This window comes from Meriones unguiculatus, chromosome 1 (assembly GCF_030254825.1).
Source record: "Meriones unguiculatus strain TT.TT164.6M chromosome 1, Bangor_MerUng_6.1, whole genome shotgun sequence".
NCBI lineage: Eukaryota > Metazoa > Chordata > Mammalia > Rodentia > Muridae > Meriones > Meriones unguiculatus.
Window position 1 is genome coordinate 92,970,322 of NC_083349.1, and position 21,866 is coordinate 92,992,187.

Consider the following 21,866-nt stretch of genomic DNA (forward strand, 5'->3'; position numbering starts at 1 on the left):
GGCTCACAGCACTGTGGGTCTTGGGTATGGAAAAGCCCAGCTCCCAGGATATAAACTAACAGTAGACCAAGTCCAAAAGGCCCCCACCCACCAGCGCCCAGGAAGAAAACCTCTGACGTCACCTGGTATATGTACCACAATCACTTTCTGACAGAATAGTTAACATAGAGCTGTATGGCAGAACCACCTCAGACTGCCCTCATATGTGAGAGTAGCTGTCACCAAAAGCTAGGAGCTTCTATGTGGGGCTATGAAGAACCCAGCCTATGGTGCTGAAAGGCCAGAAGAAAACTGTTAGGAGACAAAGAAATGATCATGGCAGTCTAAGAGTCAACATGAAGAATTTAGAGCAACAAATTCTATATATGCGCAGAATCAAGGTAATAAGATCCACAAGTTAAAAATACGTAGGAGGAAAAGGGATCTGGAGCGATGGCTCAGCAGTTAAGAACACTTGCTGCTCTTGCAGAAGACCCAAATCAGTTCCCAGGACCCACACCAGGAAGCTCACAACTACCTGTAACTCTGGCTCCAAGGGATCTGATGTGTTCTTCTGGACTCTTCAAGCACCTCCACTCATATGCACATAACTACCCACAGATACACATTCATACTTAAAAAAAGATATGGGGAAAGCAACAGTCCCTGATCCCCTTCTCACTTTTCTGAGGTAAATTATATACACAAATTGTGTGTGTGTGTGTGTGTGTGTGTGTGTGTATAGACACATATATTACTTTTTATACAAATGAATCATCTATCTATCATTCTTTACTTAACCACTTCTAACATCTATAATCATTAATATATAAAAATAAGTCTATAGCTTATAGTGATCTCTCATCATTCAGTTATAAACAGGCATGAAATGTCCCCTCGCTATAAGCATTTAGCTAGTTCCCAGTATCCTATTGTTCCAAACCTGGCCATTTCCTTCGTACCACTTGGGTAGATTCACCATGGGACAAACACAAAGTAGACTATCTACAAAAGTGGAAAACTATCATTTTGTTCTTGCCAACAGTTCAAATGCCCTACAGTGTACAAGAAATAAGTCTGCCTAAAAGGTTATTTTTGTGACACCAAAACAACAACAACAACAACAACAACAATGTTCTTAGGGATGCGACCTCAAGTGCAAAGAGGTGGTTTATTACTGAGGGACAGGCTCAGGGCATTCCTACTCTGTATTTTCCCTTTGTGTGTGTGTGTGTGTGTGTGTGAATACATATGCATGTTGAGTGTGTGTATGTTATGATGAATATTCATTGGGCATCCTATAAAACAGAACTCTAGAACAGGCCATTACAGGGTATAGTCACTCCCAGTCAGTTACACATCACCAGTTTCCTTCCCTGTCGTCAGCACAGCCAGTGTGCTGTGAAGTCTGTGCATTGAAATGCCACCAAGCAGCTTCTCAGGATGATCTTCAGAGGTTGCCAGAGTTGCCTGCAGCACTTAGAACCAAATTAGTCTTTCGACTCTAGTGCACCCAGGCCTCCCAGGTCAAGTTCAGCTTGCAGTAGCATTAACAGCTCAGCCGGCTGTTTCCCCTCCCAGGGAGAAGGAAGAAGAAGTGAGACTCCCCACTTCAGTCGGGTTTCCTGAAAAGCCGAATTCTCATCACTCTCCAAGCCCTTTTCTGTCCCCACCCTTTAATCAGAAGTGAAAGTGTAACAGCAAGAGCACACTGAGTTTGGCATCAAGAATCAGCCTTCGCGGTTCCCAGAAAAACACTTGTCTGGGACACAGGTTAAGGAGCAGGCCAAGAAGAGGTCATTGCTCCCTGTCTCTAGGGCCCAGAGGCTTTGGCACAGGGAGTGGTCAAAGCTTCCCAGATGTTCCACTGAAGTGCTGGCTGTGTGCCAGGAAGCCCCACAGCTCCACAAAAGGAGCCAGCTCCCCATGTAGTCACAGCTCTCTGGAGAGAGGGCCCCCAAGAGGGCAGGGCCTCCAGAAGCACTTCCGGGGTGACCATCTTCAGTTGTTCCCACCCACAGCCAACAACTTCACTTCACCCTCCTTCCCTAGGACTCATAAACATACACATTTTCCCCCAACTACCAGCTCCGGTTTCTATAGCAACAAAGCAAAAGCCAAGAGGGTTTGTAAAAGCAGCAATCCTGACAGCGACCATAGAGAAGGGCAAAGAAAATAGCCTGGGAAATTTTAGTCGCATCCTAGAAATCCGTCCTCAGAGGAGTGCCAGCCCATCAGGGGGCCCTAGCTACAAGTCTAAACACTGAGCTCTCTGCTCCCAAGGGTGCAATTCTCCACCCTGGAAGAGGAAGGGCCAGAGACACATGAACCGACATACTATATAAGTGTGCAAGTTAGCTGCATGGGGAGCAACCGCTAAAGACAGCATTTTCATGACTTCACAGCAATGGTAGCTTGGCCACTGCTAACACAACTGATTCCATGACTCAGAGAACAAACGTTTGTTGAGCACCTACTATGTGCCAGGTTTCTAGGAAACAATGATAAGCAAATCAGATAAAGTGCTTTTCTTTGAGAGATCATACTCCAGAGGGGTGGGGCAGATGATTTCATAAAGCACTATTAAATAAAACACAAATCATAACTCCAATGACTACTATTCCCACAGTGCATTAGGCATATAAATGGAGGCAATGTGGTGACATGGGAAGAAAGCTGGTCTCCCTCCCTGTAGTGTGTGAGTGTGTGTGTGTGGGGGGGGGTGCTTTGCTTTTAAGCAGGCTGTCCTGCACATCTGTTCATTATGCAGTTATGAGCAGCTGACTTAGTAGTTATGCATGGAGGGACTCACTGACCCAAGCAGAAACATGTTTGGAAGCCCAAGCATGTGAAATGCTTTGTTCCAGATCCTCCAAGCTTCATACTTTGACTGTCTGTGTATCAGATGACCACAGTGGTTAGCCACCAACTAGGGCAAGGCATTGGCCACTCCCAGAACTGCCTCTAGAACAGTAGGAAACAGATGGGCAAAACCATACCCCAGAGGAGGGAAGTTTCTGAGGGAAGGCTCAAAAGCTGCAGGCTTTTGAAGGCTCTCAGTGTCACTAAGCATCAGAAATAACCTATTAAAACTACCCTAGTGAACAGAATTACTTCTGCACAGGGCTACAAAGCTCCTCTCAGGAACCACTGACTATCACACAAAAAGCTCAGACCCAGCACAGTAAACCCCTTCAAGCTATTTGTCAAAGGGTCCAAGGGATCCCCCTAACAGTACAGATTATCCTCATTGCTCTTGGTTGTCCACCAGAACTTGAGGGTAAGAGCCTTTTGCTGAAGACACTGTGGTTATACTTGTGTCTCAGGACTCGGAGGAATCAGGTCGATATGATCTGGAAGCCCACAAAGTTCTATGCGGGCTGCCGGAAGTGAAGAGGTGCCAGCAGCCTTATCCAGCTGGAAGGAGCTGGATGGGAAGACAAGGGTGAATTTGATCAAAATAAAATTCATTCATGTAAGAAAAATAATAGAAAATTTAACTATAATGGTAGTTTAAATTTTTGTTAGCACAGAGATGACTCAATGGTTAAGATTGCTGGCTGCTTTTCCAGAGGACCCAAGTTCAATTCCCAGCACCCACATGGTGGCTCACAACTATCTGTAACTCTAGGCCTAAGAGACCCGATGCTCTCTCCTGGCCTCCACAGGCAGCAGGTGTGAGCACGGTACACAGACATATGTGCAGGCAAGATGCTCATACAAACAAAATAAGTAAGTATTTCAATCAGATAATTAAGTATTAAGAAGAGGTAAAGCAAGCAGATACTGTAAGTCTGTCTGTCAGTAGCATCAATTAGTACAAAAACAATTTATCATGGTACTGAACCATCAAATCAGCCTCCTGGTAAATAACCTAAAGACACTGCAGATTTCAAAGGTCCCCAAATACAGCATAGGCCTTAACAGGAAAAACCCAAGAAGTCCGCAAAAGGAAGAATGGATGAATGAGTTTATCATAATCATACAATGTAACAATACAAAGAAACAAAAATGAATCAACCATAGTCCCACACTCAGATGAGGGTGAGCCTGGAAGGTGAAATGTTAAACGAATCACAAAGCATTTGTACAAGGAATTAAAATAAAGTTCAAAAGAAACAACTCACTGTTTCAGAATATGTGCACAGGCAGGTAAATCATAAATAATCGCAAGAAAAGGATTAACACAAACTTCAGGGTCATAACTGGGGAGGAAAGGTTCAGGCAAGACCAGCACAGAAGGAGCTAACGGGGGGCAGCGGGCTGCTCCTTAAACTGCATCTTATACTCACACGATGCATGAGACCTGGTGCGTTGTCAGAATTAAGATAATACCAGGAGGAGAGGGCAGGGCTGACCAGCTAAGGACAACATGACTAAAACGCAACAAATTATGCAGGCTTTTTTTTTTTTTAACCTTAAATCAAAGAAAAATCTTTGTTTGTTTGTTTGTTCTTATGTTTTCTAAGGCAAAAAGGCCTGTGAGCTACAGCAAGGGAATTTTAGATTTAAAGGTCCCTGATCAAATATTAAATAATGGTACTAAGATCCCCCTGCAGGCAAGCCTAGGTGCTCCTGTTTAACCTGGCTGTGGAGTAGCTTCATGAGTTGTAATTACAGGCAGGAGGAAGTCAAGCAACTGGAAAGACGTATCTAATTAAGCAAGTGAAGTCTGTCTTCTAAGTCCCGGTAGCTGTGACGGTGACCCCAGTGACCCAAACCCACCAATCACAGGCAATTCTTGACTTTCATCCATTTAGCCTTTGGGCAGCAGAGGGGCCAAAGGTACAGCCACCCATCAGAGGCCGAGGCATTCCGAGAAGGGTTGTTGCCTGCCAGGCATCTGTAACGCCTCCACAGCCTTGCTCCCTCATTTGGACCTTTAATTCCTATAACAAACATACCCCAGGTATGGCTACATCCTACACACCCTGAGACACACAGGTATGACTGAGTCAACATTTACCACGGCTGAGACTATCCATGTTTGTGCAGTTACTGAAATCCCATACTGCTTCCTTTTGCCCACTAAAAATTAAAAAAACAACAAAACAAAACAAAACAAAAAACAGCAGGGAAAAAAGTGACTGTTATCCTCACAATGAAAGACAGTTAACATTCTCTTCAGAAAAATGAGGCCAATGTGGACAAGCCATATAACCTGTAGTTTCAGCTGGACCCTCCCTGCACCTAAGCAGGTTGACATGTTCCTCAAGATGACTAAGGAACACACACACACACACACACACACAAATCTGTATATGTATGTGTATATGCATATGAATATATATGCATTTTTAAAAGCACAAAATGTTGGAAATATTACCAAAGAGTGTGTCCAAACAATGAGACATAATGAGAGGATTTTAATGCATTTTAGTTCTCTGGTAATGAAATCCTGCATCACAGCATTTAACTCAATTATTCAACTTCCATTGCTCTGGCTTTCAGATGTATTTTTAGAAGCATCATGTGCAGACTTGGAGTGCTGCCTCCTCCAAAGCGGCCATGGGCCCCTCATGCACAAGGGAGGCTGAGTCCAGCTGCCTGCCGGGCTTGGCCTGTTGGCTGGTGTTGCGAGCACTCCTGGGGAGATTCAGACAAGTGACTGCTCACCCTGGATAGGGTGTCCATGACAGATCACAGTATGAGTCCATCATGGTCCAGTTGGTGAATCAATGAGTTCATTGGATTACTCGGAAAAAACGGGTGAGGAGCTGGTTACGGGAGCATGGTGCCCTCATGGCAGCCACATCACCAAGCGTTCTTGCCCCAGCATGGCTGCAAAGATGGGGGTCTGCTCTCGGTGAAGCTTCTACTGTATGCTCTAGCACCTCCCAAGGCCACAGGCTACTGTTATTACCGCAGAATCACATACAGATGGGATGCAAGGGGGCATCGCTTAGTTCTCAGGTGAGAGTTTAATGGCCTTTCCCTTGCCCTTCTCCTATGAGGGGATGTCAACAGGCTCAGTCCAAGGGTCATTCCTGGGTAGTCACAGCTGCTTCTGATGAAGATGGCAATGGTGCTGTTCTTGAAGGACAAGGCTGTGCAGATAGTTGAGTTTAGAGGTTTGGGTTTTTAATGTGCTGGCATCCACCTCCTAGAGGTAAACCTGTGGTTAGCCTATTTGGGAAAGTATGCCTCTACCTAGTGAAAAATCTTGCTCCCCAAAATTATTCTTGGGAAACCCAGGTTTCTACTAACTTACATGGCTTCTAGGCAAGAGTTTCCTAAGTCTGAGAAGAAAAGTCCTTACTTCTTGGCACAGGAGAATAAGCATGACAGAAGGCTAGTTCTCTAAGGGACAGTGGCATTGGCTGTCATTTTTTCCTTTCTCACAGGGGATCTGTACATCTATGCACACCAAGGACCACTCATTAGCAAGCTCCATATCACACTCGTGTGACAGAGTCTGAGGAACAGTGACGCTGTAGGAGACCTTTACTTCTCTCACAAAGTCTTCATGGCTCACATAATTTGACGGCATTCAAACACAGACCTTCTGTAGTACTTGAAGAATGATAGCCAAGCCTATGTTTGTTGTCTTGAGATAGCATTTCTCTGGATGGCCCAGGCTGGCCTTGGTTTTATGATCTTCGGTAGCTGCCGTTACAGGCACACATCACCACATATGGCTTCGAGATTCAAGTGTTAACATTTTCTCTTTTTCTTAAATTCTCGAGAAACGTAACTATTCTGAAAATAAACACTAGAATTTATTGTTTTACCCCTTTCCCATTACCTTACCTACTTATTTTCTCTACCCTTTAAAAGAGTAGCAAGGGGTGTATGGCTGCAGCTTACAGACTAGGCAGGGCCTCGCCTGAACTCTCCTTACAATACAAACAATAAAAATGAATGAGGACATGGCGGTAAAGAACGCCTGGGGCAAATGCAGGGCTACAGACCAGCAGGGGCAGGTGGGATGGACCAGTGTGGGAAGGCTCCCAGGAGGAGGCAAACTCACAGTCTCATTGGGGTTTAAAAGAATAGGGAAGAGGCTGAATAACCAGGGAGGGCCGAAGTATTATAACCGGGGACTTGGAGTGTGAGGAGGAAACGAGGCTGCTTCAGATCGCACTAATAAGTACCTGGCGCAGAAAAAAAGCTTAAACACTCTGTCCACACCCACCCATGTAACTGATTGTACACTGGAATACGAAACAACTGGTTATCTGAAGCAAAGTCAGTCAAACACCTTATTTATCTCAATAGTTTCCTTTAGAAGTGACACTTTTGCCTGTTACTTTCATTTAGTCACACATCCATTTAACGAACAAGTAAAAATTATGCCCCTACTGTGTACTCAGCCCTTAATCCAGAACTCTCTCCTTCCATGAAAAGCAGTACAACCTGCTTCTCAGAGAAGGGTCACAGAGAGGTAAGTTCTAGCAAGATCCCTGGGTGAGTTTCTTTAATTAAAGCTGCAGGAACCAGGAGAAAATTAGCACAACGGGATCAAATTCAAGCACCACACAATACTTTGGGCGTATATATAGAAAAACAAACACAAACAATAAAAAAAAAATCCAGTATCTTGATGAGTGGTTTTCAGAAGGCTGTTGAGGGCTTTGTTTTCTTGCTACAAGTTGGTCCTTGCCCTTGTTCTGGAGGGCACAGATACTGCCCATTCTGCTCCTCTGCAAGCTACTTACGTCAGGCTAACATGCAAGGGCAGGGCACTGCCTAGCCTGCTGCTGGACCCTGACTGAGTGTCTTCTGACCCCCTCCCAGAGAGCAGACGCCAAGACATGCGCAGGGGTTGGCCGCAAGGTTAACTGAAAGGAACACAGATCCTTCCAATAAGAACTGCTGCCTGCGAAGCAGGGTTTGGGAGGGACCCCAGGGACTACCGTTTCTTGCTATTCAAAAGTGTGGTCCAATGACCAGCAGCATGGGCATCCCGTGGAGCTGGTCAACCACACACAGACAATCGCCAACCTCGTCCCAGGCCCACTGAGTCAGTATATGCATTTTCATAGCATCTCCGGCTGGTTCAGCTTTAAACTTCTTAAGCCTCATTTCCCCTAGATGTAAAGAAGAGATGAGAAAACCCACATGACAGATCCATTTGGATACAAATAATGATCAGTATTAACAAAGGCTAACAAAAGCTGCTCTCATATGATGTGCAGGCAGCCCCTACAGAAGCAGTCTCCTCTGCCCAGCAATTATTGCTGCTTATATAACATTGGAGAGATGCCTTGTGGCCTTTGTAAGTTTTGAAAGCTCCCTGAGCCTGATAAGTTTTATTTACTTCCTGAATTTTGTGTGTTTCCTTCTTCTTCTTCCCTCAAAAAAAACAAATGCTAAAATGTATGGGAAACAGCAACACAGCACATCCTTGCCCTATGTACAGAGAAGACCATTGGACCAATTAAAGTACATGGCTTACTGCTGGTCATTCTCCCGGCCCCTGCCTTTTTCATTGTGTTCATTGGTACCTAGTGGACAATAGACTCTGAGTATACAATTGTCTTGCCTTGTTTGAGACAGTGTTTCAGTATGTAGACATTGCTGGCCTGGAATTTGCCATGTGTACCAGGCTGGCCTTGAACTCACAAAGATCTCTCTGCCTCTGCCTTCCCAGCCCTGGGATTAAAGGCATGAGCCATTAGTCCCATTAAGCGTATATTGAGCCAGGCCCAGCTCAATATACGCTTGTTGAATGTATTGGTAAATCATGAAATTAGCTCATTATGAAGCAGAAACTAAAATGAAGATTCCAATCAAGCATACACACACACACACACACACACACACACACACACACACACACGCTCATGTTCTTCTGACAGAAGAAGTCAAAGAATAGAGCAAGAAGCACAAGAGTATGATGCAGCTATTGGTAGAAGAGGGTACTGTGGGCCCACCAATGAGACTCTCCCCAACTGAGGTCAACAAATGACAGCCCCTAGCACTGATCTCGAATGAGCTCCTTCAGTTCACATGACTAGCCTAAAGTGCAAGATACTATATAATAAGATAATAGATAGTATAGTCTCTTTTGTTTGTTGTAAGAACAACAGAACTACTGCCCGCAGGTGACCCACGCTAGGACGGGACTTGTCAAAATTCTCCATATCAGGAATATATAATTTATATACACATGTAGCTATCAAGTACCCACTGTCCTGGGGCACAGAATGAACGATACAAACAGAAATCCCTTGGAGATTACATTCAAGTCTATCTATCTTTCTCTCTCTCTCTCTCTCTCTCTCTCTCTCTCTCTCTCTCTCTCTGTGTGTGTGTGTGTCTATCCTCCCCTCCTGCACTCCCTCCTTCCCGTCTCCCTTTCTCTCCCTTCCTCCTCTGTCTATGTATATACAGGATGTCTCTGCCATGACACACTGTACACTGGGAGCAATGATCATCTCTGGGGAAGGAATAAGGAAATTTGGGAAGGAAGGAAAAATTTCTTTTCTAGTTTACAATTTATGTGTATGAGCTGTTTAAAATGATTTAAAAACAACAAAAAAGGAATTAGGTGGAAATGTGACTGTTCCCTTACACAGAGGGCCAATGACTTGTCTCTGTCTAGGGATTACAGCAGGTTCCAGAAATCCCCATTGGAGAGAAATGCTCCACGGAATACAGATCACAGATGTAGGCACAAAGGGCCCCACGGTTAATGCTGGCTACCTGTTTACTGCGAGAGACCCCTCTAACAACCAAGGAGATACATTAAAATGAGAGGTTTCCCTGACCGCGTCTTCTGAGCAGAGCGGCAGGAGAGGCTAGCAGCTCTTCCAATAGAGCAGCAGAAGGGCCCCCTCAGCAGGTTGCCTGCACAGAGCCATTGCTTTTCCTGCCAGCTCTGCTTACTACGTTCCTGCAGTGCTGCTTCTGGCGGCAAGTGTTCCCTTAACACATGTGACTTCCTGTCCCAAGCTTGTTCATCTACATAAATGTGTAGTTTTGCTAGCGTTGGTACCTTCTAGATGTTACCAACACAGAGCAGGTGGTTGCCAGTGGGTTAAACCCCCTTCCCTGGCCTTCCAGTCTCCTGACACTAACAATATGGCGGAATGTGGTGTAAAGGAATGTTTTCTCTGCTACAGGTACCCATGGCTTCTTCTAGTGAATTCCTTTGAAACTGTAAGAAAGAGTGAGTTCAAGGGAGATTATCTTTGTGCTCATGCGTGCTTCTCTCTCTCTGTCTCTGTCTCTCTCTGTCTCTCTCTGTCTCTCTCTCTCTGTGTGTGTGTGTGTGTGTGTGTGTATTCAGGTCTCCTCAGACTATACAAGCTCACACCAAAGGTTTACAATAAAAGAGGAAGATAAAAGCCTTGGTGTTACCTCTAGATTAATGATGGCAAATGTGTTTGATTGTGAAAATGTGAGTGTTTCAACAACGCTAGGTAATAAGGAACATCAATAAAACTGTCAGCACAGGCTAGTTTCAAGTAGATAAAAGAATAGAATAATTGGTACAGAAGGACAACTCTCTAAATTAGGTTAGATGAATGGAAATACCCTTTTCTTTTAAGCCAAGTCACGAGGACATTAACAACAGTAAATGATTCAATTATGGGCCATTTAAACCAAATATGATCTGGGTTGCAAACATGATTTTCCCCCAAACCCTCTTTTATAAGATACAGAAATGATACATAACAACAGAGACAGACGAGAGGACATGGAAGGAAATAAGGGACTCATGTCTTCACTGAGGACCTATCATAAACCCACCCTTTCTACATGACCATCCCTTCTGCAATTAAGTCAGTAGTAAAACAAGCGCACAGCCAACAGAAAATATATATTTACACCCCCATAATGGCAGACAGGAAGGAGTCTTGCAGAGAGAGAGAGTGGCTCCCAGTCTCTCTGGGTTCAATCCTGTTTTTCATCTGCTAATGGCTGGCATTTGGTATTGTTAACCATGGATGATTCATTTCAGAGGAACTGCTATGCATCTAGAGACCATTTAGAAGGAAATGGGGGTTTCTTGGCTTATTTCCCATTGAGCATTTCAGCAAAGGCTCTTTGGGACACAAGAACTCCCTGACAGGGGTGAGTCCTTGCTCTCCTGTGGAGTCCTTGGTCTCATCCATGCAGATAATCACTTCTAGGAACAAACAGTGTTTCCATTGAGGCAAAGACGGACCTCCAAATCTGGACAGCGAAGGATGTGCTCCATGGGTTTGTGTGTCACAGGTGGCTAGTAGTTACACCAGGATGAGAGTCAGGAGTAAAGAGTACATATTAAAAGATCAATGTTTTTGAACATCTGAATGTTGTTAATCTTTATTTTCTGGACTCAACACACTTCTGGAAAATCTGACACATCACAGATGTCTAGGACGCACATGAGGTGAACATGGCCAGAATCCTATTGCCTACGGGACATCCTACAGAGAAGATGGGTCAGTATCTCGCAGCTGGGTGTGGCTTAGGGAAGATGGAAACTCTCATTAATGTCCTTATGAGGTTTCATATTAAAAACTGAACAGAAACTGAAAGAGAAAACACGGGACAGTCTGGGCTTAATTTGGAGCAACTTAGAAAGGCTCTAGCCATAGCTCAGTGGTGGGCTACTTGTCCAGCGTGCTTGAAATCAGGAGTTTATTTTCCAGCCTGTAAAAAAGGAGGAAGAGGAGGAGGAGGCTGACGGCCTGAAGACTGAGTAGCCTGATTACCATAGGACTTTACCAGGTGTCTGGGTGGGAAAAGGGTGAATCCAAAGGCATCTCACGGAGGAATGCCTTTCTTTGAATGCAAGCTTCTAAATACCTCAGTGCCATAGTTTTAACAGGCCTCTATCTACCCGATGTTCTGGATGTGATTAGCTTTGACCTGGAACACTCCCTTCCTCCTTGGGAATGTTAGAGAGACAGAGGCCTTGACCACGAGGCAAAGGCAGAACAACTGCCATCAACTTTCAAATATGACTTGATCATTCATGGCACTCCACTTTCCTTGCTTGCATAGCATGACGATTTCTGATTGCAATACTGATAATTACCTTTTTGTTTGGATGCTCCAAGAGAGTACACTCTCCATCTGCCTTACTTATCTTGTCAATCCTGTCATCCCTAAATATTGTAAGCCTCAAAGTCATCTTGGGTAATGATAAAAGGACTATCCCTGCCCACTGGAGCCTCGTCCCACCCTTGCTGAGGTCCAGCATAAGCTCTGCCACTCCCTTCAGGTTCTGCTGGGTTATCCCAGTTCTAGTTTACTCCCTGGCGACTGACACCCAGTTCTGAACTCAATGGGAATGTGCTAGTCTTTGAACCTTCCTCCTTCAAGAGTGAGGCAATGTTCCAATTCTTGAGACTACTGTCTTCCATTTTCCACTGCCCTCCCCACTTCTCATTCCCCGAATCTAGCAATATACCAAACTGGGCTCGTTTGTTGAGATGAATTGGTGAGGATCACTCACTTGAGTAAGTGACTCCTTTTAACTTCCTGGCAGCCAGAAGCTACGGATCAAATAACATGGGATTTAGAAAAGGCTGAATTCTTCACCAGCACTATGGAACCTACAGATGCTGTTGAGATATGCCCTGCCGCCTGGGAGAGCCAAGGTTTTACCCTAAAGGCGGTGCCTGAATGCCTGCCATGAACACAAGACTCTAATGTCTCCAACAAAGAGTGGAACACTAGGAAATATCATCATCCTGCTTGATTTAGGTCAGATCTAGTTTCCAACCCAGATCTACAAGACCACATTACAGACAGCTGGAGAGGGGCCCTGCCATTCCTGAAACAGGGATCAGGAGCTTTCCTCTCCAAGAGAATGAAAAAGTAGCTCTGTCTACTTCTTTATGAAGGGGACTCTGGGGCCATCTTTGGGTTAAAAGCTAAGAGCTTTGGCTTTATGTTCATATTAAAGGCTTTCTGAACAACAAAAATAACAATGACATCAGGAGGTCATTTCCATGTTGACAAACTCATTATGAGTGCTCTGACAGAGCAGAAGCCTGGGGAGGGGCCTGCAGTGTGCTCTGAAGGACATCTCTTGTTCTCTCAGCACTCCACTTCCATGTGAAGGTGATGGTGTCAAGCCCCTGGTTCACGAAAATCTCTACACACGCTTTTTTTTTTCCACAGCCAAGTGAAACTGGCTTCATCAAATCTGTCTTCTTGAGCAACTAGAAGAAAACCAAACCAAAAAAAACCAGCAGAACGCTGCAAAGAGGAGTAAGATTTCGAAAACATACCTGCAGAAAGGCTAAAGGATTTAATGGATTCTGCCTGAAGAAGAGAGATTTAATAACTGACTTCAAACAGATGAAGGGCTTTACCCAGGGCCATCGAGAGCCTGGAGACCATGTGTCCTCAGTCTGCAGGAGCGGCGATGGGAGGAGCCGGGCTCCAACAAGAGATCTTGTTAACATTAACAAGCTCAGGACACAAACCAGTGGCTCTGGGATGCTCCACAGTGTCTGGCTGGGAACCACTTCACTTGGGGGAGGGGGAGGAAGAAAGATGAAGAAGTACAACTACAGCTGGGTGGAAACTCTACAGGAACACCAGGCACAAAGCCATGTGTTCTTTAGTGGCAAGCTCTTCCCTTGCTCTGCTCTTGAGAACTCCACACCCAGAGTCAGAAGCCCGCCCTCCTATCGTTTCCCTGAAGAGCCTGCCTGCTGCTCTCAAGGTGACTCTGATGAATTGTACCTACCTCTTTGCTCTTGGGTCTCCGGACTCTGAATACTTAACCGAGCATCTTGGTATGCATAAACACTTATAAACATAAATACTTATAAACAATTATATTGACCCTTCCTTAGTATCTTTGGCAGGTTTACTTTAGTCTGAATTAGGCTTACACTGAGTGACAAGAATGAAATCGCCAAAACTATGTCCAAATGAAACTTCCCAGTGTTGGCCCCCTTCTCTGGGTAAGGAATCCAAAGCTAAGCTGGTAATCACAACAGCCAGGATTTTGGCCCAGGTCTCAGAGATGCCTAGGGCCATGTTTTCTTCTAGAGAAGACATCAGCCATCTCAGCATCATATGACTACAGAAAAGAGGGGTAGGTGGGCCCTGCTTCCTGCTTCTGGCTTCTCGAATTCCACTTCCACAACGCACAATCCCACTGGGACCAGATTCAACTTTACTTTGTGTGGTGTTTGTAGGGCAAAAGTCATTCAACTTACGTTGTAGACTGTACACTATTGCAGACACAGGTCTGTGAGCCCAACACCCAATGAGGCTGACTTTTTACTATTTATATTGCACTGTTGTCTTTGAAGAACAATCTGAGATGAGCACTGTCCCTGGATGCAAAGCAGAGGAAGAGACCCCATAGGTCTCTTCCCTAGCCATCTCCCATTGCTAGGATGCATTGCTATTTTATTATAACAAATGAGAACCACACACAAATGACAGCAAAGGCAGAAATAGTAACTTATGCACACAGAAAAAATAAACAATTTGAGAATTAAGTTGGTGTTTATACTTTTGTTACCTGAGCTAATTATACTTTGACCTAATTTTCTGGTGAGCCAATAGTATAAGGCTTACTAGGAAGCCAAATAGTTGCTATTCATGATGAAAGCCAAACTAAGGAATGCCACAGACTGGGGCTCACACACACAAAAAAAAATGTGTAGATATTAGTGAAATATCTGTGACAACACATGGCCCCCACCCCCCAAAAAAAGTCCCTTTCTTTCAGCTCCTTCTATCAGCTGCAGATACGACCCACTCCTTGGCCATGAGCTCCAACAGATGTCTATTCAAATTACACTGAAGAATAACATCACCTGACCGGAAATGACCTTCAGTGGCATCAGGCCTGCCCCCTTTTATCTGGGGCCAGGTTCCCTGGTTTAGTCAAAGCACACACTAGTCAAATCCCATTATGGTGAGCTGCACAGAATGTGCAAGTGGTGGAATTTTATTAGACAGCCAGAAATCTCATTATATCCTGCTCCAGCGGATATAAGCACCCAAACTTCCTAACAGCATGTTAGCAAGAAAAAGAACCTTTGGAACACCCTGGAAGAAGGGGGTGTATTCACACTGTCACCCCCATACCTTCTATGCAGTCTTTGGAACTTGCATGTGTTGTAAAGTGTGTGCAGTTTCTATGAATATATTCTTCCTACTGATGGGGCTGGAGCATGGAGACAGGGTTTCTGAAATGATGCTGGTGGCAGAATAACAGAAAGCTCACTCAGCCTCACTTCAACTCTCCTCTCAGACTTCCACTGAACACAATTAGCATTAGCACCCGAAAGGGGTATGGACAGGGATCTGAGACTAGAGTACATAGTCTGTAGTGCAACAGGGTAGCTGAACAATTGAGTTTCTCTGCGAATTCTCCTGTGTGGTCCCCGTCTGAGGGTTTATTTCACCCTCACAACCCTCATGCAACCATAACCACCTCCAGATTGAGAGCCCTATCAGGCCAGGGCACAGGACTGGGAGGACAGATGGGTGTGATACAAATGCAGCACTACCCAGGACAATGGAGTGTCCACCCACTGCTCCCAGAAGGGAATCCCAAGCCCAGGAACAGCAAGGGAAAGCTAGAGCCCTCTTTTCTTTAGAGCAACACATGCTAGTACTTTACAGATCCTGGCATGTGTCCGTGTTTCTAAAGTAAACTCTATTTTCTTTAGATGAAAGAGATTTTTCGAAAAAGACTCAGAATTAAACCCAATGAAAATTGCTTCACTTATTCACATGCAATAAAGCGTAGAAACAAGGAAAAAAAATCAATTGCTTCTGATTTATTTATTCATTCACTGTCCATCTCCTTTCTCTCTAATGTAAAAAAAATGTTGTTTATAATTTTGCCAGTCATTAATCTTTTTGAGGAGAAAGAAAATAATTTAAGCCCACCCTCCGTAGCCCAGCATCTTGGCACAGGTAATACATGTTTAATTAAGGTTAGGAAAAGAACAGGAAAAAATAAGTTGATTTTTGTTTACCAAACATTTTTCCAACATCTACAATCAGGATGCTATTGTAAACTCTCAAGTCTGAGGCTGGGATCAAATACTACGCTAAAAACGTTCAAGGCAATTACAAGCCTTCAATCTTTTGTTTGATTTACTAATTTTTTTTTCTTGATTTTCAGGCTGGCCTTAATCTCTTGTGCTCGGGGCCTCTTTCTGCGTGGCCTCCAGAGTAGGTGAGATCTTGGACATACCACCTGTGCTGGGGTAGCCTGCTTTTTCTTAACTTGGCTGATTTATTTTGCATTAATTTTCTTTTAGGTCTTAAATATTTCATACTCTATATTGTTAAATCCTCAACTCTTCAACAGCATATTCTATTCTTGGCTGTTCTGTGCTGACAACAGCAAAGGGAAGTTGGGCATGCCAAACATAATTGCAATAAAGAGCAGAATATGTAAGAAATCAAATCTGAAAGGATGCTCAAAGCTTTTAACCTGTGCCAAATCATCAAATCACATTAAAGGAGGCCCCAACTCTACTGTGGTCCCCATAGACACATGATTACTGCTTTATTCTGAACACCAGTTGAGACTGACAATAAGCCAGATGAAAGTTATCAGGATCCACTCTCATGCATATCATTTGCCTAGAACAGTGGTTCTCAACCTTCCTAATGCTACGAACCTCTAAAAAATATAGTTCCTCAGGTTGGGGTGACCCCCAACCATAAATTTATTTCATTCATGCTTCATAACTGCAGTAACTGTTATATAAGATGTGCAAGGTATCTGACATGAGTCACCCACAAAGGGGTCTTGAGAACCACAGGTTGAGAACTTCCAGTTTAGAGCTTTTGACCTTACTTACTTAGGTTTCTTCCCATCACAGGCTTTACCCAGAGACTGTGTGCACGTGTACATGTGTGCGTGTGTGTGTGAGAGAGAGAGACAGAGAAAGAGACAAAGACAGAGAGAGACTGAGAGAAAGAGAGAGAGACTTTGTGCTTCTGTTCAGATGTGAGTTTATGAAAGGGCCCAAGTCTTCCAGGCGGAGAGCTGAAGGTCAGGAATGTTCACCTTTCACTTGGGGACACAGACCTCAAACACCATTTCCTTCCCTCATCTCTAAGGCAAAGCCGTTATTATCTCCCAGTCTCTCTGCATGCCACTAAGACAAACTCTTCTGTCTCCCTGCCCACAGAGAGCAAGGAGAGGAAAGGGGAGGCCAGGGAACACGTGAGTCCTGTCCTCTGCCTGTCCAGTGCTGAAAGCTGTCATAACAGCCTTGCAACTGTCTGGACAAGGCTGCGTTTTGCCTTCCCTTCCACCCTGCTTGTTCAGTCTTCACCACACTTATGCTTCTGCATTTAAAACATATTGAGTGAACAAAGGGTGGGGGGGATCAAAAGAAGAGGATGTAAGAAGAAGAAGAGTATAAATATCAGAGAAATTTTTCTGTGTTGTATCATATCATCAACTTCATTTGCCTTTGAAATAATTAGTAAAAGAATCTGCAAACAATCCAAAAAAGGAAGATTTTTAAAGTCTGACGCCTTGGTTGTTTCGCTTCCGAATACCGTTAGACCAACTGGTTTTACTTCCTTCTCACCCTACACAGCACACAGCCCACAGAAGCCTCCGGGGAGCCGGTGCCGCTCTGCTGGCACCTGCCCTGCACAGAGCATTTGGAAATGCCTGTGTTACTGGTCGCTCAGCAAGTCCGAAATCTCCTTCTGCTCCACCAGTAACAGATGGCTGGCTCCTTTTGGTGCACAGGCATAACATCTTCAAAATAACCTTCTCCCGCTGAAGCATGCCAACTAATTAAATGTCACTGTGATAACGTCCTGTCCAAGACGGGAAGGGGGAGATCCAGAGCCAGAGGCTCAACAGAAGAAGACAGGGATGAAAGGTCATGGTCTCCTACCTTCGCCCGACGACCCCGAGAGATCGATGATCACATACACTTTTCCTTCTGGCTCCAGATCAATCTGCAAGTAAGAAAACGACAGTGGGTCTGTTAGTGTATGTGTGGGCAGCTTGAGAGCTCCACATTTCCACCCGGAGCTGCTGTACCTCAGAGTCGCAGCTCTGCGCACTCACCAAGTGCTAGGTGAGTTAGGCATGAAAGAGCATCGGTGCTGACCGACCATCTACTGGGCTGCACCAGGTCTGAAGCACACCCAGATGGCAGCTTCAATCAGCAGTTTTAAACTGGGAGTGATCTTGCTTCCCAGTGGATACTTGAAGATCTTCTAGAGGCATGAGTGTCTAGAGACTGAGTGCCACGGCTGGCAGAGAGCGTGCCATAACTGGTATCTAAAGGGTAGAGATGCTAGGGAAGCCACAGGGCACAAGATGATCTCCACAGCTGAGAATCATCCAGCCTACAAGGCCAACTGCATGGAGGTTGGAAGGCTCTGTGTTATGCCCCTTTACAGACAACGAAACTGTGCTCAACGGTCCAGGCTAAGTGGCAGTGCTGAAATTCAAAGCCAAGATCGTCCAAAGAAACTTGTGTTTTTTATGCTTCCCCAGAAAACAAGAGAAGCCTTAAGACATCACTCCTGTTCTCAGTGATTAAAATCTCATTGGGAAGTTAAGAAACAGAACAGGGCTAAACCCAGTGAGTAAGAGGAGAACAGAAAAATGAGCAACAGTATGGAAGGATCCTTAAAGCAACAGAAAGAAGAGGTGTGAGAAGATAGAACAGAAACAAAGGCTCGCAAGGTGCCCTTTACCCTGATCCCCCATGTCAGGTCACATGTTGGCTACACAAGTGTTTTGTGGTCCACAGATTCCAGATGGGCTATAAAGCGAGTCAGTATTTCTAATTGCTCACCAATGAAGTTCTCCTTTCTTCTGCCACCTGCTCCCCCCCCCCAAGCTCAGCTAACCTGCTATACAGAACCAGGTTGATGAAATCAGGCAGTGGGTTGGAAATTGGGGGGGGGGGTGCTGGACCTCTCAAGTTCAAACATCTTTGCACAGTAGGAACTCTTTTTTTTTTTTTTTTTTGTGGAGCGTGGTAAAGCCTTGGGTCTCCAAGCCCACACCATGAAACTCTCCCACCCCAACCATCCATCTGTATACGCGGAGTTCCAATAGGCGAAGCAGTGCCAGGCTCTCTCCCCAACAAGCTGTGCATTTCTTAAAAACAGGAGCCACCATCCCCTCCCGTCATTCTCCCACCACCCCCAGGAAAGATCAAGTGTACACTTAGCAAGTTATCCTTCGGAAGAGGCAGTGAGCTGGACATCTCCTGCTTCTTCAAGGTCGAGGGCAATTAATGCCTCCTCTCTGAGGCTTTCTAGATACTCCCACCAGAAGGCATTCCTCCCTCTTCTGGGTTCCCACAGCACGGGAGACATGTCCTAATCACAGTTTCTATTAAACTGTAGCATGATGCCCATATAGTTATCCTCCCTGCTAGGCAGAAAGTGTGAGGTCCACATTCTGCTCGTTTCTCTTGGTCAGAAAACACCCCAAACCCATTCATACAGGTGGGAACAGGACTTCTAAATTCAGGCTTTCTAAAGTATATTCTGGGCCCCTCAGCCCTTCAAGCCTTTGTCCACAGGGAGGAGAACGGACCAGTTTTGCACTGTAGTGGCGTCTGCATAACACTCGGAGAGGGGAGCTGAGGTGGCTACATGATGAACACCTACTGTGAGCACCTGTGAGAGGCACAGAAACTGAAGTGGATCTGCTGTCCTCTCCAAGTCAACCATACCCTTTCCAGAATTAAGGTTTGTAGAGCCTCTCAGGAGCCCCGTTACATAGCTAGAATTAGCCTGTCATGGCTGAGAGTGTTTTCTGTCTGCTTCAAAATTTCATTTGTATCAAGGAATCTTCTATGGATGAGAAAACTGGGGTGAGTTCAGGCACTGTCTGGTCAGAGAGTGAAGGAGGGCAGTGAGCAGATTTGGGCCACCCTCAGAGGCCCCACAGAATCCATTTGCCTGCGCCTGGGATCCAGATGAGAACCAAATATCCAACTGGGATCCTACACGATGACTTCTCTCATCCTTCCACAAGAGTTCATGATTTTAAATGTGTGGGTAAAGCCAGGTTTCCCCAGACCTCTCAAGCACCACTACAACCCCACAGAAACACACCCCAGTGCCAGCAAGGAGTTACAGGCAGGAGAATCAGCCCACGGCTTTGCTGAACAGCAAGCGCTAAACCAGGATTCTGTCTCTGCCAAAGTTCAAAATGATCAGGGACCCTTTTGCCCCTGAGCATGGAATTCAAATGATGAATGCCTTTTGGAGATTAGATCATCTCTGCTAACCCCCAAACAAAATGAAACACTTTCTCATATCCTCCAAGTCAAAGATTTCCCACGGCTGCAGGCCGTATTGGGGAAGCACAATACTATCTGTGAAAGGCGGGGAGGAGGACAATGAAGGAATGAGATGGGCAGCGAGGCCTATCCAAAGGCAGGCACTACGACTATCTCTGCGAAAGGGGAGTTGGGACTCGTAGCCGGGAGGACAGGTCATTGACAGTAGAATGTATTAGGATATTAACATTCAAGATAGCAATCAGAAGCCATTTTAGCACCCACTGCTCCCCCAATGCTGGCAAACTGCATTTCCCAACAGAAAAATAGAAATTAAGCCATTAAACATGCCAAAAGCAACAAAGAGCTTTGCAGGCTGAGCAGATGGCTGCAGCACCGGCCAAGCCCCAGTCAGCCAAGTGAGGAGGCTTTCCATCCAGGGCGGCAGGACTTCAGTGTCGGTGACTGGAGGGGTGGCCGAGTACAGAGGGTAGTAAAGAGTGGTCCAACTTCACAGCCAAGTCCGTTTCATCGCAAATCCCGCCCATGGTTGCACAGCCCAGAAAATGATGCAATGCGCATCCCCAGACCTGCACAACTCTGCAATCTACTAGCAGGCATCAGTACCAGGCAGCTAGAATGACTTCCGGACAGACCCCACACCTCCCTCTGACCATGCACAGGAAAATTCTGAACCACTCTTAAAATGCAGGCTCATTCCACTTGCTCCAGAGGTAGCCATATTCATAAAATCTTTCTAGACTTCTTACCTCTCCTGGACAGACTTCCAAGCTACTTTCCTTTTCTCTTGGACTATGATCCCCCTTCAAGCTAAATCACCACTGGCTTCTTCTCTAGCCAGGGCCAGAAGCCAACGAAACAGTGGGGGAGATGACCACAGCCCTTGGCTTCATACCAGGCCTGAATCCCAGTTTTGTCTCTTACCCGCTGAATGACCTCAGCCAATTATTTCCTCTCCATAAGCCTTGGCTTCATCTGTGAAATGGGTTGTCATGGAAATTCCATGAGACAAAAATGCAAAGCGCTTGGCACTGAGAAAATACTCAACGTGTGGAAAAAAGAGAACTGACTGGTTAGATGGCCTGAAGCAAGTTGGGTCTGGAAGATGGCTTATCAGGTAAAGGCGCTTGCCACTAAGTCTGATGATCTAAGTTTCAGTCCCAGATGGTGGAAAGACCCTTTAAGTTATCCTCTGACCTCTCTTTATTAGTGTCATGGTATAAATGAGCACAATACATACATATGTAACACATGCATGCCTTCAAGTTCCTCCTTTATAGTCCATAGCTCTTTCGACTCTAACAATCCCCCCTCCACATTAAATAAAAGTCATTTTTTAATCCCAAGCTGATATTACTATATGTTATTACAGGCTATCAGGTGACTTTTTAGTGATACTGTGACTAGGAAAAAACAGAAAGCTTGTACATAGTCTAGGGGAAACCCATGTGCAGGCAAGGCACATCAGAAGGTCCATGGTGCCAGGAGAGACAGAAAGAAGGGATAACTACAGGTTTCCTGGGCATCTACTTTGCTTCAGACACTGAGCTGTGTCCTTCACCTGCCTTGGGGTCCTGAGGCTCTTGCGAGGTCAATGATAGTCTTCTGTTTCCAGACAGGAAGTGGGAGCTTTCTGCAGGATGACATTATCATGCAAGGGATTGATTTTGCATGAACTCCGAGGTCAGACTCAGGTCCCCTGCTACACCTATC

General features: G+C 45.2%; 1 protein-coding gene across 2 annotated transcripts in view; it reads right to left on the reverse strand.

The window, feature by feature from the left end:
- The window catches only part of Prkce (protein kinase C epsilon), a 482,657-nt gene that overhangs the window by 286,502 nt on the left and 174,289 nt on the right, over positions 1-21,866 (reverse strand). For both annotated transcript variants that reach the window (XM_060363396.1, XM_060363401.1), the window contains exon 2: positions 17,775-17,838. In XM_060363396.1, the coding sequence (XP_060219379.1) occupies positions 17,775-17,838 (64 nt within the window). The remainder of the gene's footprint in view (positions 1-17,774; positions 17,839-21,866) is intronic.